The sequence below is a fragment of the Barbus barbus genome (genome assembly GCF_936440315.1).
Source record: "Barbus barbus genome assembly, chromosome: 8".
NCBI classification, from domain to species: domain Eukaryota; kingdom Metazoa; phylum Chordata; class Actinopteri; order Cypriniformes; family Cyprinidae; genus Barbus; species Barbus barbus.
Genome location: NC_136736.1, coordinates 12,642,918 through 12,658,858, shown reverse-complemented (window position 1 = coordinate 12,658,858; position 15,941 = coordinate 12,642,918). Strand labels below are relative to the sequence as shown.

Here is a 15,941-nt window from a genome sequence, read left to right as displayed (position 1 = left end):
CTAAGCTCCTAAAAGAGGTGCTTCCAGAAGTAATAGATCCTCTTATGAATATTATTAACTCATCATTGTCATTAGGATATGTCCCAAAAACCTTCAAACTGGCTGTTATTAAGCCTCTCATTAAAAAAACACAACTTGACCCCAAAGAATTAATTAATTTTTGACCAATCTCGAATCTCCCTTTTCTGTCAAAGATAGTTCAAATCATACTTATCTGACCGCCATCAAATTGTGGCAGTAAATGAAGAGGTATCATACCAATCACAAGTGCAGTATGGAGTACCTCAAGGCTCAGTACTTGGCCCCTTACGTTTCACGCTTTACATGTTACCCTTGGGAGATATCATTAGGAAACATGGTGTTAGCTTTCACTGTTATGCTGATGATACCCAGCTCTATATTTCTTTGCGGCCTGATGAAACTTACCAATTTGCAAAACTAACGGAATGTATAGTTGATATCAAAAACTGGATGACTAGCAATTTCTTACTGCAAAATTCTGAAAAAACAGAGGTGTTAATTATTGGACCAAAAACTTGTGCATGTAATAACCTAGATCACTGTCTAATACTTGATGGCTGCACTGTAAATTCTTCGTCATCAGTTAGAAACCTAGGCGTACTTTTTGATAGCAATCTTTCCTTCGAAAAACATGTTTCTAGCATTTGTAAAACTGCATTTTTCCATCTTAAAAATATATCTAAATTACGATCTATGTTCTCAATGTCAAATGCAGAAACATTAATTCATGCATTCATGACCTCGAGGCTAGATTATTGTAATGCTTTATTGGGTGGTTGCTCTGCACGTTTAATAAACAAACTCCAGCTGGTTCAAAATGCATGAGTTCTTACTAGAACCAGGAAGTATGACCACATTAGCCCGGTTCTGTCAACACTGCACTGGCTCCCTATTAAACATTGTATACATTTTAAGATCTTGCTAATTACCTATAAAGCCCTGAATGGTTTGGCACCTCAGTATTTGAGTGAGCTCTTATCGCATCATAGTCCTTCATGTCCACTGCGATCTCAAAACTCTGGCCATTTGATAATACCTAGAATATCAAAATCAACTGCGGGCGGGAGATCGTTTTCCTATTTAGCGCCCAAATTCTGGAACAATCTACCTAACACTGTTCGGGAAGCAGACACACCCTGTCAGTTTAAATCTAGATTAAAGACCCATCTCTTTAACCTGGCTTACACATAATACACTATCACATTTCTATCATTCAAATCCGTTAAAGGATTGTTAGGCTGCATTAATTAGGTCAACCGGTACCGGGATCACTTCCCAAAACACCTGATGTACTTGTTACATTGTTAGAAGAATGGCATCTACGCTAAAATTAGTCTGTTTCTTTCTTATTCCGAGGTCACAGTAGCCACCCAGATCCAGACTGTATCCAGATCAGATGGTGGATCAGCACCTAGAGATGACCTCTACAGCCAGGACACCTAGATGAGCCCCAGAGACTTATCCCCAGTGAAGTCCCTGTCTCCAAGACGGCCATCGGGACAAGACCACAGGAACCAGATGAGTCCTTTGCACAATCTGATTCTGCTTTAGCCTAGATTTAAACTGCTGATTTTGGCTGGCCAGAGGAGAATGACACTATTTCGACAAACTATTTCCCCATCTAAATATTATAAAGCTGATATAAAGCCACCCAGCTTTATATCAAGCCAATGTAAAGCTACTTTGACACAATTTGCATTGTTAAAAGCGCTATACAAATAATAATGACTTGACTTCACTTGATAAACAGAGTTTGCGAGCCAAGACTTATCGTCCAACATCAATTCCTGACCTCACAAATGCTCTACTGGATGAATGGGCAAAATTTCCTTCAGAAACACTCCAAAAGTTTGTGGAAAGCCTTCCCAGAATAGTGGAAGCTGTTATAGCCAGGGGCGGACTTTCCCATTAGGCAAAGGTAGGCGACTGCCTTGGGCCCCCAAAAGCCAAGGGCCCCCTAAAATGCTTTTCATATACGAGATGTGCATTAAGAATGGACACGCGTATGGTTGCTGTTTACGGGGTTTATTACCACGACAACCGTCTGCGTGTCTGAGTTGAACATTCTTCTTGTGTATCCTGCTTGTAGCAAATGAAAATATTATGCATCTGAAGCTGTAATTAAATAATGAACAACAGTGCGTATTATATGTAGGGCTGTCGCGATTCGTCGATTTTAGTCGACTTTTAAAAATCGTTGACTTCATTTTGCTCGCGTCGACTAACCGCCAAAATACCGGAAGTGGCGCATTTCACAGACGAGAATCCATAAAACACATTTTTAGACTATTTCCCAAGGCTGCATGATATATTAAACCCATTTAAAAATCATAATTAAGCATAATTGTAAATTCACAAACGCTATGATTGAATGAAATAATTATATGCGATGCAGTTCACACAGTATATGCTCTTTAATTATTTACATGCGTGTAGGTTAAGTACGTGTCTCAGAAACTGTTATCATTTACATGTGTGGAGCGACTCATACTCCATCTCTGCATGTTGTTGAGTTTGTGCTTATTATAACCTTCATCTGGGAACGCAACGTGCGCCATTTCATCAGATTTGTAAGGTAAATCATTTATAAATCTACACAAACACAGGAGAATACATCGCGATTTCAAAATAAAAGCTCAACCCCTCACTCTGAGTTTACACAGTTTGATGTCCACATATTCATGTAATTACAGCGGCTGTAGCATTTCTGCCCTAAAGAAATAATATTAAAGATTAAGTTTGTACGTTTGAATTAAATGGTGCCTGGTCAATATTAAACAGTAACGTGTAAAAATAATCATCAGGCCATCGGCGCCCCCTGCAGGCCTTTGTTGTAATGCGTAATCTACATTTATTGTTTAGAATACATTTATGTATTTTAACAGTTTTGTTTATATGTGTGTTGTTTTAAATGCCGCTTACTCATTTATGAGAAGGACCCAAATAGAGGACGCATACGCAGTTACTTTTTTGGCTGATATAATCCATAGGTGTGTAAATGTATAATTTCCTTTTCATTCGTTTTTCAGTTTCATTAAAATTTGTAGTTAAAATGACTAAAATTAAATGTAGGCTTACGCTGGTAACTCATCAGTGGACTTTCTTCGTCTATATAGGCTATATTTTTTCACACTTTTCTCATTCTCACTAATTTAGGTTGTTATATGAATGAACCTCTGAAGGGAACCGATTGTCTTCAGAAAAGTTTCGATGGCATTTTCATTTTACCTAATAAAGTATAATTTATGAGCTAAGCACTGCTTTGTTTACAGCCCTTACCGGGGAAACCTGCTACATTTCTGACGTTCCAAAAGCACCTCCTACTGGCAGAGAATGAATGTGCATTTTCAATAATCCAGTTTTTGTTCAGACCAATGAGAAAATCCACCCACATAAACCCATTTTAAATAATATAATAATTTATACTTCTGACTCATCCCTTTTCTTAAAAAAAATAGTTTAAAGGTTCAATTGTGAGGTTTATCATTTTATAATTTATTTTCTTTTTTGTTAAAACCTGTATCTCAACGGTAAATCAATTGCTATTTCGTGGTCTACAACATGAAAGAATAAAAGCGTCAGCTAAATGAATAAAAATAAATGTAAATGAAAGAATCCCATTATAGCATGTACATGAAAAATGAAGAAACATTGGACACAACTATGGGGCACCACTGTGCAGCAGTAAGCATCACGGCAAAAATGGAACCTCAAGGTTGATCTAGGTAAATGTGTGCAAATGTATAGGGGCCCCATTCCTATATTTTGCCTGGGGCCCCCAATTCAATAAATCCGCTCCTGGTTATAGCTGCAAAGTGGGGGACCAACTCCATATCAATGTCTATGCATTTTTAATTCAATGTCATTAAAGTCCCTTTTGGCGTCCCAAAACTTACGTGTCCATATAAGAAGGGCTGAATGAAAATGCAAATTCACTTAAAAGTATGTGGTGCTTAATGGAAAAGTTGAAATACCCAGTTTCCCTGGTTAGTTTGGGACACAAAACACTGCACAGCTGTGTGTTTCTGACACCTTCCTGGAGCTTCCATTACTGCACATGCAGATACAAGAAACTTGTTGTACCTGCCAGTGACTAGCAACCAACTTCCCGTTTAGACTTTTATATGCATACTCAGGCTACGTCTACATTATCCCGGATACATTTGAAAACAGTGTTTTCGTTTAAAAACGCTCTCTGTCCATGTTTTCAAGCCTTCAGAAAACGTTAAATTCACCTTACTGCACATATGTAAACCTTCATAAAAGTTCACTGAGATGACACAGATGGAACAGACATAATAAGTTTTCATGCAATTCTTCTAACAGGATTTTATTTATGAAATAATCTCATCATTCACTGACACGTCCAGGTTGTGCTCACTCCCCATTATATGTTTGATCTAAAATGCAACTGCCCTCATGTTTTGCCACAGAACAGCAATTCTGAGTAAATTTTCTGTTATCTTTGCAGGAATGTAATATGAAGAGTGTACAAAGTAACATATCTTTAGCAATAGTGTGAAAGGTAATAGCACATAACAGGCACACTACCGGTATAAACATAGATATCTATTGGTACAATGTGCACCACATGACTAAAAATGCACCATTGTTTTCAAAAGCCTCTGTTTTCACAGTCCACACTACAAAGCGAAAACGGCGTTTTCAAAGTGATCCACTTTGGAGAGCGTGTTCAAAAAGCTCAGATTTCCTTGACAAAAATGTCATCTCAGTGTGGACGGAAGGCCAAAACGAAATGAAAACGTATTAGTGTGGACAAGGCCTCAGTGTGCAAGAATGGTCATGCGACATGTGTTTTCGTTTGTGTAGTGTGGACGGAGATTGTTTCTGAAACGCAGTGAAAATGCCAGTGTAGATGAGAATCATATTAAAACGAAAACGCACTAGTGTAAACAGGGCCTGAGGAGCCAACTTTCACCCAAGCATGTGGATATTATTGTTTTTCTCAACATTAACATGTGAAACAATATAAACACGATAAACATAGGCTACCTCCAGTGTATGTACATTCTGTACTGTAATTGGCACGGCCTGCTTTTTTTTTTTCCTTTTCTGTTTTCTTTCTGTATGCTCGGTTTAAGCTTGAATGCTTTTTTTTCTTTATATGTATATAACTTGATAAAAATTATATAAAAATTTGATTATTAAAAAATAATGTCTTTATCGTTAAACATCATATAAATAAACAAATATTTGAATATTAATTTTTATTAGCACAAATATTTGAATGCAATATTTTTGAAAAATGCCCATCCCTAGACTGATTTCATTTTTGTTTTAGTGTTGAATCCTACAAATGTAAACCAGCTGGCAATTTCCCCTCAAAAACAAAAAAATCATGCATTTATTTTAGGGAACAAACCGTTACCTGCTTGACTGCTGGGCTTGGCCCTTCCCTTGGGGATTGTTGGCAGCAGAAGATCCATGGCCTGGGTTGGGGTGGGCACCTTCTGGTTCCTGTCTAACAGGGGCTTGACATCTTCGGAGGCTCCCAGTACTAATGCCGGCTCTTTCTTATCAGCTATAAGGTTCCCTGCTGCTCGTGCGGCTACCTCCTTTAGCAGAGCTGCTGAGGAGGTCATGGAAACCAGAGAGAGAAAGGAACCAGCTGAGGGTTGATGCTCAGATGAGCCCACCTGCTGCTGACTTCTTTCAGACACTTTCTTTGAGAGGGCAGCAAGCGTGGAGCTGGCTGACTGCGGACTGAAGGGTGAAGCGAACGGTTCAAAGCGCACCGCGTCATCAGAGCGAGTGGCCAGGGCTACCATTGAGGAGGAGGTGACTGAAGAGGATGAGGAGGAGGAAGAGGAGGATGAGGACGCCGAGGTGGACGAGGCCACCGCGCTCTTGTCTTGGAGCACGGCGTTGGCGGCTGCCTTTAACTTCTGGATAGCCGAGTCTGGTGATAGGCTGCTGCCGCTGGGAGCCGAGCAACTAGTTGACGGCCATTTATCTGCAACACCTACCCATACGAAGCTACTGCTGCCTGAGTTAGGGCCATTGCTGGGGCCATATGGGTCACAGGGCTCCTGCTTGACAGTTGCTACGGACGCAGGTGATGCAGAGTTCGAGTTGCCGCTGTTGTTGCTGCTGCTGTTGGCCAACCTCCTCGCCAGGGCACTCAGCTGCTGTGCATGATGCAAAGACGGAGACAGTACCAAGCTGACTGGGGGCGACTCTGGTCCTCTGCCCGTTCCACGCCCGGTCAGGTCCCCTCCCTCCAGCTTCAGTGAGCCAGCCTCCAGGAGACGCCGTAGGTTGCTGCTGAGGGGTTTGCCCAGGGCCTGGCTGGAGTCTCCGTAGAGAGAGGACACCTCAGAGGACAGCATGTCCTGGGTCGAGAGGACCCCACTGTCCAGCCCCAGCAGCTCCAGAGAAGCCCGCTGAACTGGCGTCGGGCAGCCCAGGGAGCTCTCAGCTGAGGTGTCGTGGTCCGGTCGGGGAACATTGTCTGGGGAAACCCGCAGCTCATCTTGCACATCACCGTAGGACGATTCAGAGGGACTGTCGGAGGTATTCCCAAACCAGCTGTCCTCCTCTACTGAGCCTCCCTCTGGCCCTCCATCCTCTACCGTGTCCACATCTGTGAAACGGGAAAAAACATGATTTATCCAAATGCTTTTCCAGCAAGACAACTGACAATATTTCATTACCATTTTTTGTATTCTATAAAACATAATGCATCTTATAATAAATAAATAAATAAATATATAATATTATATATAAAATGGCATGATTATTATTAAATTCTGGAGGAAAAATCTGTTAGGACAAAATGCTGACAGTATTGTCCGTATCCGCTTGTTAAGTGGTGACGTAAGAAGCGCTGTTTCCGGGTCCAAGCCTCAACTGGCTTCACTTGAGAATACTACCTCAGCAGAGCCGTTTATGAGCACTGTCTATTCATATTAAACATTTAAGCTAAACGTTTTCAAACTTACGTACAGTCTCCACTACACTACAGTCTCCATGCTCACAGCGTCCCAAACACAAATAATTTTTATATTTATTTATTTATATTTATATTTTCACTGTCTGGCTATCTGGGATTTCGGTATGGAGTTAAAGGTTAGGATAAAAATGTTTTTGGTAGTATTATATCACATTGTGAGTGTTTATTAGCACCTTTTGTTGTTTTCTCTGATAGAGAGATTGGATGCGGAAGCGGTGACACGTGACGGCAGACTTAACAAGCGGATAGCCATTGATTGACCTTTTCCAAGTGACTTTTCTTATTAGGACTAAAATTGATCGTTTCTGAAAAGACGAGCTATATAATACAATCGAGAGTTGTCCTGGTGAGTATCTGACGCACCCCTCACAAGGCACAGTGGAATAACTTGCTTTCTATTCTTTTTTCAACCATGCTTTTTTCCAAGAGTCTAAAAGAGAGTAGTAAAAGGGTTACCATGGTGACAGGCCCTTCCGGGAAGCTAGACAGCAAAGACTAGGGTAATGGAGGTTACAGAACCGGATTAATATTCATGAGCTTGCCGATACCACAAGGGAGCCAATAAGGATAGGGTTAAGGTCACCAAGGGTCATTAATATACACTTCATGTATCAATATTCATTAGCAAAACATTACAGCTTGCCAGACAAGGGCGAACAAAGAATGTGAATATTCCTGATACATATTAACAATTTTTCCACAAGAGCATGTCAGGAAGCAACAAGCCTAGATGAGGGAGGATGTCAAAACTTATCAAGTGAGGGTTTTTTGTGTCCATTCACTTGACCAAATTAAATCCTCACACCTCGGTGAAAGTGCGAGACAACAAGACCTGGAGACAGCAGGAAACAAAAGGCCGGGGACTTGTGACATCAGAATATGATCTTTAAAAAAATTCATTTGAGCATCTTTTCTTTGCCTTTTGCTCGCACACATAAAGGTTGGTCTCACCTTGCCGACCCCAACATAAGCCTGGCGAGTAAGCTCTCTGTTTACAGGGAAAAGGAAAAGCCGTTGCCTGGCAACGGTATCCCGTCGACCCGTAGGGATCATTACAGTCAACACACATCTGGCCAGCACTGCTTACTTTGGTCCAAAGGGGTGGCAACTGCCACGACCCTGTGCGACCATGCACCATGATACTGATAATGCAGCAGAGCATGCTTCGTAAATCGAAAATTCAGAGAAAATAAGATATAAACCCGACACACACACCCCTTCATATGAATGCGAATATGTGCAAGCTAGAGATGTAACGGTATGAACATTTCTCATCACGATTATAGTGACCAAAATTTTCACGCTTATCAATATTATCACGGTATTGTTAAAATGTGCTGGAAATGTTCTGACTGGAAAAAAATACTGACACATAAATCGGTTCACCAAGTTTTATATTTAAAATCAACAAACAACAAATAAAATAACTTTTAACAATAACATTACCAAGGATGTCTGGATTTTAAATGACAACATGACTGACAACAGTGTATCTAATATGTTCAAATAAAACTTTGAAAAGGTTTCATAAAATGGTAAACCTCACATTTCAGCCTTTAAATAAAGAAACGGGTTAAGTCAAACTGATACTTGATTAATAAATTGTTATGTGTATTTTATCTGCTCCATAAATTATTTTAAACCTTTCCAAACTTTTCATCAACCGCTCAAAATTTACAGCAGGGCATTCAAATTCGGTCCATTTTTTGGACCAGACAAAAACTGCACACAGGCTGAATGTAAATGTAACACTCTGTAAATGCACTCTCTGACATTAGGTGGCGCTTATGGAACAGCAGATTTACAGTGGTTTCCTGGACAAAGCAGCATTGCGATTAAGAACACTACTTTATTACATAGGTACTACTACTGCTAGGTATTACATGGAGCAAAGATGAAAACAAAATGCCATCGAATCTCTTCTGAAGACAGTCAGAACCTTCAGAGGTACATATATATAATTAATTCATTCATATATTCATTTATATAATTCCCTTAGCAATCTTTTAAAACCTTCCAGGTTTCCACCATGTTTTCACTCAAAACGAAACTACTCTGCATGCCATGGGCACGAGAAACTGTGCTGTATGCTGGATAGTATTTATTTATACTGAATTGTTCAAATCACAGTAATCGAATACGGTTTTAATTATACTTAATAATTGAAATTGAAACGCTAATACTGACCGTGGGGAATTTTATCATGATTTATCGTCAAACCGGTAATCGTTACATCCCTAGAGGAAGCGTCCTCCTGACTTCCCGTACCTCATTGTTAAAGGTTCGAGCGTTTGCTGTACATCGCCAGGGCGTTTCACTGACCGAGCTCTCGGTCACCTGGGCAAAACAGTGAAGTATGTCAGGCATGACCCATTTCCATGTGACACCAGGGAGGATGGGCAGTAATGCCCATAATGTTGTTAGTGAGAAATGGCTAGATTGCTGACCAGAGGTCTCTGAGGCAGTGGCAGAAACTCAGACTGAACCCTGCTCTCGCCACGCTAGGTTAAGTTAGGTTGTGCTACGCCCCGCCACTCTTGTTCCTAGCTGCACCGGAGAGGCAGACACAGGCAAGCCACTCCGTGGGCGGCCTGACATTTCCCAAGGTCACGGCTCGGGCCCCAGTTCCGCATGGCTTTGTCTGAAACAACCCCCTGCCTCTAAAACGCACACACGCACATACGCGCTAGTATGTGGCTCAAAAAATGGGAACAAAACCCTGGTAGTTAGCTGCAACGGCAACAATGCTATCGCATAGCAACAAGCTTGACAGTTTGGGACGAGGGACAAGATACTGGCCGTCTGCCTTTGAGAGGTTCGTTTAATGGCATAATGGTGAGCATGACTTTGTGTGGCCAGAAAAACAGCTGCGGGAGGCACTGTGGTCCAGATCTGTTATCAGTCACTCTCACTGAGACTTGGTGCGCGTCTCTCTTGAGGCTAAACTGCGCTTATGATTGTGTGCTGCTGCGGACATGACCCTACAACCCCACAACCACAAGTGCTAAATGCAAATCATAACCTCAACTAAACATAAAAAGAAAGAAGAATGTTACATTCAGGCTCTGGAATTAACTTTTTATCTTACCAGACAGTCGTGTGTCTCATTGCCTAATTAGTTAAAATGAATAACTATTCTCTAGAAATTAAAATAGAAATGTTTTTAAAAATAATGGTTAAGATATACATGCTACACTGTAATCTGCATATATCTTTGTCACATTATTAAAAAGAAGAAATAAAAACAGTTTGTTCACCATTTAAAAGCTGCATGGATGTTTAGTTTATAGATGACAAAAAAATTAATACAACTAAATAAAGAAATCTGTTAATAGTGTTAACAGGAATGTTCTACTAGGAATTCCCTCTTTTGGGCATAGTAATGTATTCTGTAAATGTAAGGGACACTTATTCGTATTTGTTCAGTAAAGTCCAATTTGTGTACTGTCAGATAATATAATGAACTGGATGAAGAACTTCTTGCCTGTTGTTGTATAAGTATGCATGTGTGTAGAATACAGTCCAGACATACACTGCCAAGAAGTTTTTTTTCAGCGAAGATGTAATTACACTTTTAATTAATTTAATTAATTACACAATTACACAGAACTTTCTATTTATCAAAAAATCCTAAAAATATATATATGCTTTCCACAAAAATATTAAGGAACACAACTGTTTTTGCTAATAATAAGAAATGTTTCTTGAGCTGCAAATCAGCATATTAGAATTATTTCTGAAGACTGGAGTAATGGCTGCTGAAAATTCAGCTTTGCCATCATAGGAATAAATGCCAACATAGTAACATAATTACATAAAATGTAAAATTATTTTAAATTGTAATATTACTGTATATGTTGCGCCGTGATACAGTATTTTTTATCAAATTAATGCAGACTTGATGAGCATAAGAGATTTCTTTGAAAACATTTGAACGGTAGAGTACTTCATCCACCAAAAATGATAAATAAAATATCCATCAGCCGTATGAAAGAGACCAACACAATCGTCAGAATTTCTGCTTTTGTTTTCCACTAAAAAAATCATACATGTTTGGAACTAATTGAGTGTGAATAAACAACGACCATATGTTCATTCTTGAGTGAACCATTCTGTATATGTATAAATTATTATTTTTACCATATTGCTGTGCTGCAATTTGTTTTCAGAATATCTGTTCTCTGTATTACAATTAGACTTGGAAAACATCTTAAGGACCTTGTTAACTCTGTTTTGTTCTTAGCCACAGTACATGGATCCAGTGTAATTGTAGCCTATATTTCTCTCGATTCATTTGAACAACCACCATTGGCAGCTATACAGTTAATGCCACAACATCTCAGCTGTGAGATGCAAATAAGCCAAAAGGCCGAGGAGGAGGTTCTCTATTAGGGCCGGCAGCCACATGACTTGCGTAAGGTTGCCTACCAATACACTGAGGCTATTCTGCGACTCAGTCGGGCATAAAAATCGGCCTGCCTGACCCAGAGGTCGTCAAAAGGGCACAGAAAGACTGTGCTTTGCTTCAGCAGAGTGAAGGAGAGAGGGAGAGGCCATTAGTCGATTAAGCCGGGGTGGAGCCATCAATATTCCACTGATGCCAATGAAAAGACACACTCGCGCAGTCTCGCATGAGAGGCTCGGGTCGAATAGCTTTAACTCTATCAGAGATATTGCAGTGCCTCACAGCGAGCGCTGCTATCGAATGTTACAGGTTAACTAACCACCACTTTGGCATCTATAGTTTCCCAGCATTCTCTGTGGATTGCAGAAGCAAGTGCCAGTGGCGTTCCAGGGGTGGGGGCTGGGTTTTGGAGGGGAGATAAAAAGTGGTGGCGGTAATTAAGTGTCCGACCGGGCCCTGGCGGAGGTTGCCACGGCCGCAGGCGATGCTAATGAGCCCGTCGGCCGGTCAGTGCTACCTTATTAGCCGCCGGCCGACAATATGGTGGGAAGGACGCGCTGCTACAGCCACCAGTCACACGCCGTCACGAGTGACTAACGCAGAACCAGAGGTGGGAAGTAATTCTGTTAATTAGGGGGCTCTAAGGTTGACCAGTCTATGCCTTGAAGAAAATGGACAATCAGTCAAGGCAAAACTAAGATTCTGCAAAAACGATCGTATATCGATATGTCGCGATTCATTTTCTTGCAGTACTGCATTATCCTTCAGGTTCTCATATCGATCCTTCATATCATTTCCTACAGCTCAATTAAATGAAGAAGCAGGAAGTCTAAATTAGCATAAACTGGCAAGCGGTGTTTCTCAGTGCAGCCTGAGCCACTTCTGTGGTAATGTACAAAAGTGAAGGGAACCGCATGAGTGAGATTAACACTGATATCGCAGATTACAACGCTATCTCACTGCAACGCTGAGTCTCTCTCTCAGTCGCAATTCAGTTATGATATCATGAAAGTTCACAGTGTATTAAATTGTGAAAAAAGTGTGCCGTAATGTATCACTAGTATCTTAATTAATCACATTAGACATGAAATTACTTCAATCCTATCCCATTAAACACACAAAAAAACTCTTTTTATAAAGATCACGATACACCATGAAGCAATTCTGGTAACATAGCAGGCCACCCCTATTCTTACAACAATAAAACATGATGTTAACAAACATCAATTAAACAAAAACAGTTGTTGATCATGTTTGACTGAGACAATATAATAAAGTACTATGAAATTCTTCTAACATGACACTGACAGCAAGTATTGATTTTTAATAATTACTATTTTTTTGGTATTCAAAATGAATTTCCACGGAATCAAAATGACCAATCAATATTCACTATCAAAAGAATTTCAAATGCAAATCAGTTTGCTAGAATAAAAGTCTTTATAATTATTAGGTCTGTCACTATTGACTAAACTGGTAATCAGAAGTGATCTAAAATTTGAAAATTAACAATTAAAAAAAAAAGCAAACAATAAGAACAAGAAGTATACAAGAAATTGCATTTCAGAGCACAGCATTTCAAAAAACTGAAAATTATTTATTGAAAAAACTGTACCTGTAGATAAATGTGTGAATGTTTGTATGACTATACTCTGTAGGTGTATATATCTGTGTGCGAGTTTGTGAAAATACAAAAAAGTAGAATCAATTACCTCACAATATGACACATTAGATGTGGTTAAATTAAGGTGCTGTCACATGTTTCGTGTAAGGGTGAAATATTTCTCAACAGATTTCACAGGTTTTTCACAAAATTCACATGTGACCAACAGAATATTGGTTGCTTGATTTCTGTTTTAGCTGTGCTTTGTGCAACACTACACTATTGGACAGTATTCTACCTTTTTTGCTGGCAAAAGTTTGCTGAACCGCTTCTTATTACATTATTTTTCTAATTTTAAGTGAAGTGTTCCTACACAGCTGACACTATGATTTTCTGTCCACGAATTGCAGATTCTGCCATATTTGCTGATTCCTTAAAAATTTTACTAACCATAAAAACCTTACTTGCAACAGTCAAGTAAATCACAGACTACAGACTACAACAAACTACAGTCTATTTTAATGGAATACTTGGTGTAACACTTACATTACATATACAAAGATTATGATACAGTATTGTAAGCTGTGATTTATAGTGATTTCGATCCCTTGTATCCAACACCCATATTAAACAAATCAGTCGCCTACGGTATTCCACATTAGCACAGGCCTTCATCAGCATGTATTAGTAAAGCATACTACATATTACCATCTGTGTGTTTTCCGCATGGCCTCGGCGGTCTGTGGGCATGTTGGGCAGGGTGCCAGAGGTGAAACAGGAAGGAGATGTGTTCTTGGAAGAGATTGAGACAGTGTTGGCTTCCAGACCTCTGAAATTCCTCTTTGTAGATGAGGCGCCCTTTTGCACTCTTGTTTATTTCCCCCAACTTCCATTTATAGATACCAGAGAAAAAAGAAGAAGAAGACAGCGCCTGGACTAGTAATCTCCGACATACCATCTAAAAGTTGGTAGATCTGCACAACTTTTCATAATCAGCCGTGAAATGCTAACTAATGGGATCCACCGTATACACTTCAGTGGGCATAAAAGTGGGGCATGAAGCCCAGCATTGAAGATTTTACATTTACAGCAAGAAAACAAATCGTGGAAAACTAAAGGAAAATGGATGACTCGCTGTGCCCGCACAGTCACAAAAACATAAGATAATAAGTAAGGCTCTGTGTACATACCACAGGGACAGGAAGCAGGGGAGGATTCAGCTAGGTGCTATGACGCTAACACCACAATATGCTGTTGCTACAGCATTACTGCCGCCTACTCAGATAGACAGCATGCACACAGGTTAGAGCTGACAGGGAAACTCTCCAACTACTGTAAATCACACTTTGTCCCAGTAGCTCAGGCAAGGGATGCAGCCAAGCTTGACTAGCCAGCCACCCAGAAAGACAGAGAGAGAGAGAGAGAATATGAGGGGGTGTGTGAGAGAGTGGAGGAGGTATGTGTGCGGCTGGGGGGGGTGAAGAAAAGGGATGGCTTTTTTACAGTGATACCAGGTTGACAGCAGCTTGGCAGTGGCGCCCACGGCACTGCCTGCTTGGATCCAAGCCTGTCACTCAAGACAAGGGCACTAATCAGGATTGGTCCTGGTTTCTTCCTGAAGAATGGGGGTGGCAGTTTTGCAGCCATTAGAGCTGGAGAGGAGAGTGGGGGATAGAGTGGTGGCACAGCAGGATAGGCTAACCTCATTTACATGCAGGTCCTGGAGGAGAGAGAGCTGATTCCTTTTCCAATCTCCATGTTAAACGGTGGCTGGGGCAGCCGATGGTTAGCGCCGCATTGTTCCTAGTGCTCTTTGTCACACAGATAGCCATCTCACTTCTACGAAGGTAAAGACGTACGAGCGAGATAACATATGACTGAAAACGTGCCGTGTCAGAGGAGTAAACGGGAATAGTTGTTCACCTCTCCCCTTTCGTTCACTTCACGTCAGTGTAACCAGGTGCTTCTAATTCAACCCTACAGTATCTGGGTGACAAATGATTGCAAAAAATATGATTACTATGACAACCATAACTGTGCCTTTGGAGAGTACATCGAGCCAACATTTTGTGCCTAACCTTAGTGCTTCGTTTAAGAGCCTCTGCATAGACAACGACTAAATGACTACAAGGGTAAACTGTGGCCGCTGAAATACGAGTGTGACTTACAGCTGTGGGAGACCGAGAGAGAAACCAAAAAACAGTCCACTGTGTGTGTCAAACGGGGACGTCTTTATAGAGAGTATTTGGGATAATCTATAAAACCATAATGAAGATATGCATAAAGATCTTCAGCTGAGCAAACAGCAGAATTATAGTCTGAATCAACACTGTGCTGTAAAACAATTCACTACAACACAGCCAATCAATAGTGGCGCATTAAATGAGGGCTCCACTGATATTGAGATTATACTACTGATAGACAAACCATAACTGATAAATGCTTTATTATTAATGATAGATTACAAAAAATTACCAACTGAAACACACCTAAAACAGAGTAGGTTTAAGTACTAAAATTAGCTAAAACTAAAACTTAAAAACAGTAAATTAAAGCTTAATTGAAATATTAAAACACAACAAAATTACTAAAACAAACTAAAATGAAAACTGAATTAAAAATATAATAACACATATTATTTATAGTATATAAATAATATAAGGAACACTGAAACACACACACACATAAATAAAGGGTTGAAGGGATAATTATAAAAAAAAAAAATTTGCATAAAAGAAAATCCTAAACACTAAAATAAACCATTTAAAATTAATTTCGGAATCACATAATTTTGTACAGCAGGGATTTCCAAACATTTTGACAGTTAACCCTCTTTGAACAAAAATATTCACAACAAAAATTTAACACATTATTTCTTCATTTCAACATTTTTATATGATTTATTTATCTTAAACTTAAGAACTCCAGTTGGGGAAACA

At 39.9% G+C, this 15,941-nt stretch overlaps 1 protein-coding gene across 5 annotated transcripts in view; it reads right to left on the bottom strand.

Moving 5' to 3' along the window:
- LOC306873565 (zinc finger protein 827-like) overlaps positions 1-15,941 on the bottom strand; it is an 82,458-nt gene that overhangs the window by 57,886 nt on the left and 8,631 nt on the right. For all 5 annotated transcript variants that reach the window (XM_079422956.1, XM_079422957.1, XM_079422960.1 and 2 more), the window contains exon 2: positions 5,411-6,625. In XM_079422956.1, the coding sequence (XP_079279082.1) occupies positions 5,411-6,625 (1,215 nt within the window). The remainder of the gene's footprint in view (positions 1-5,410; positions 6,626-15,941) is intronic.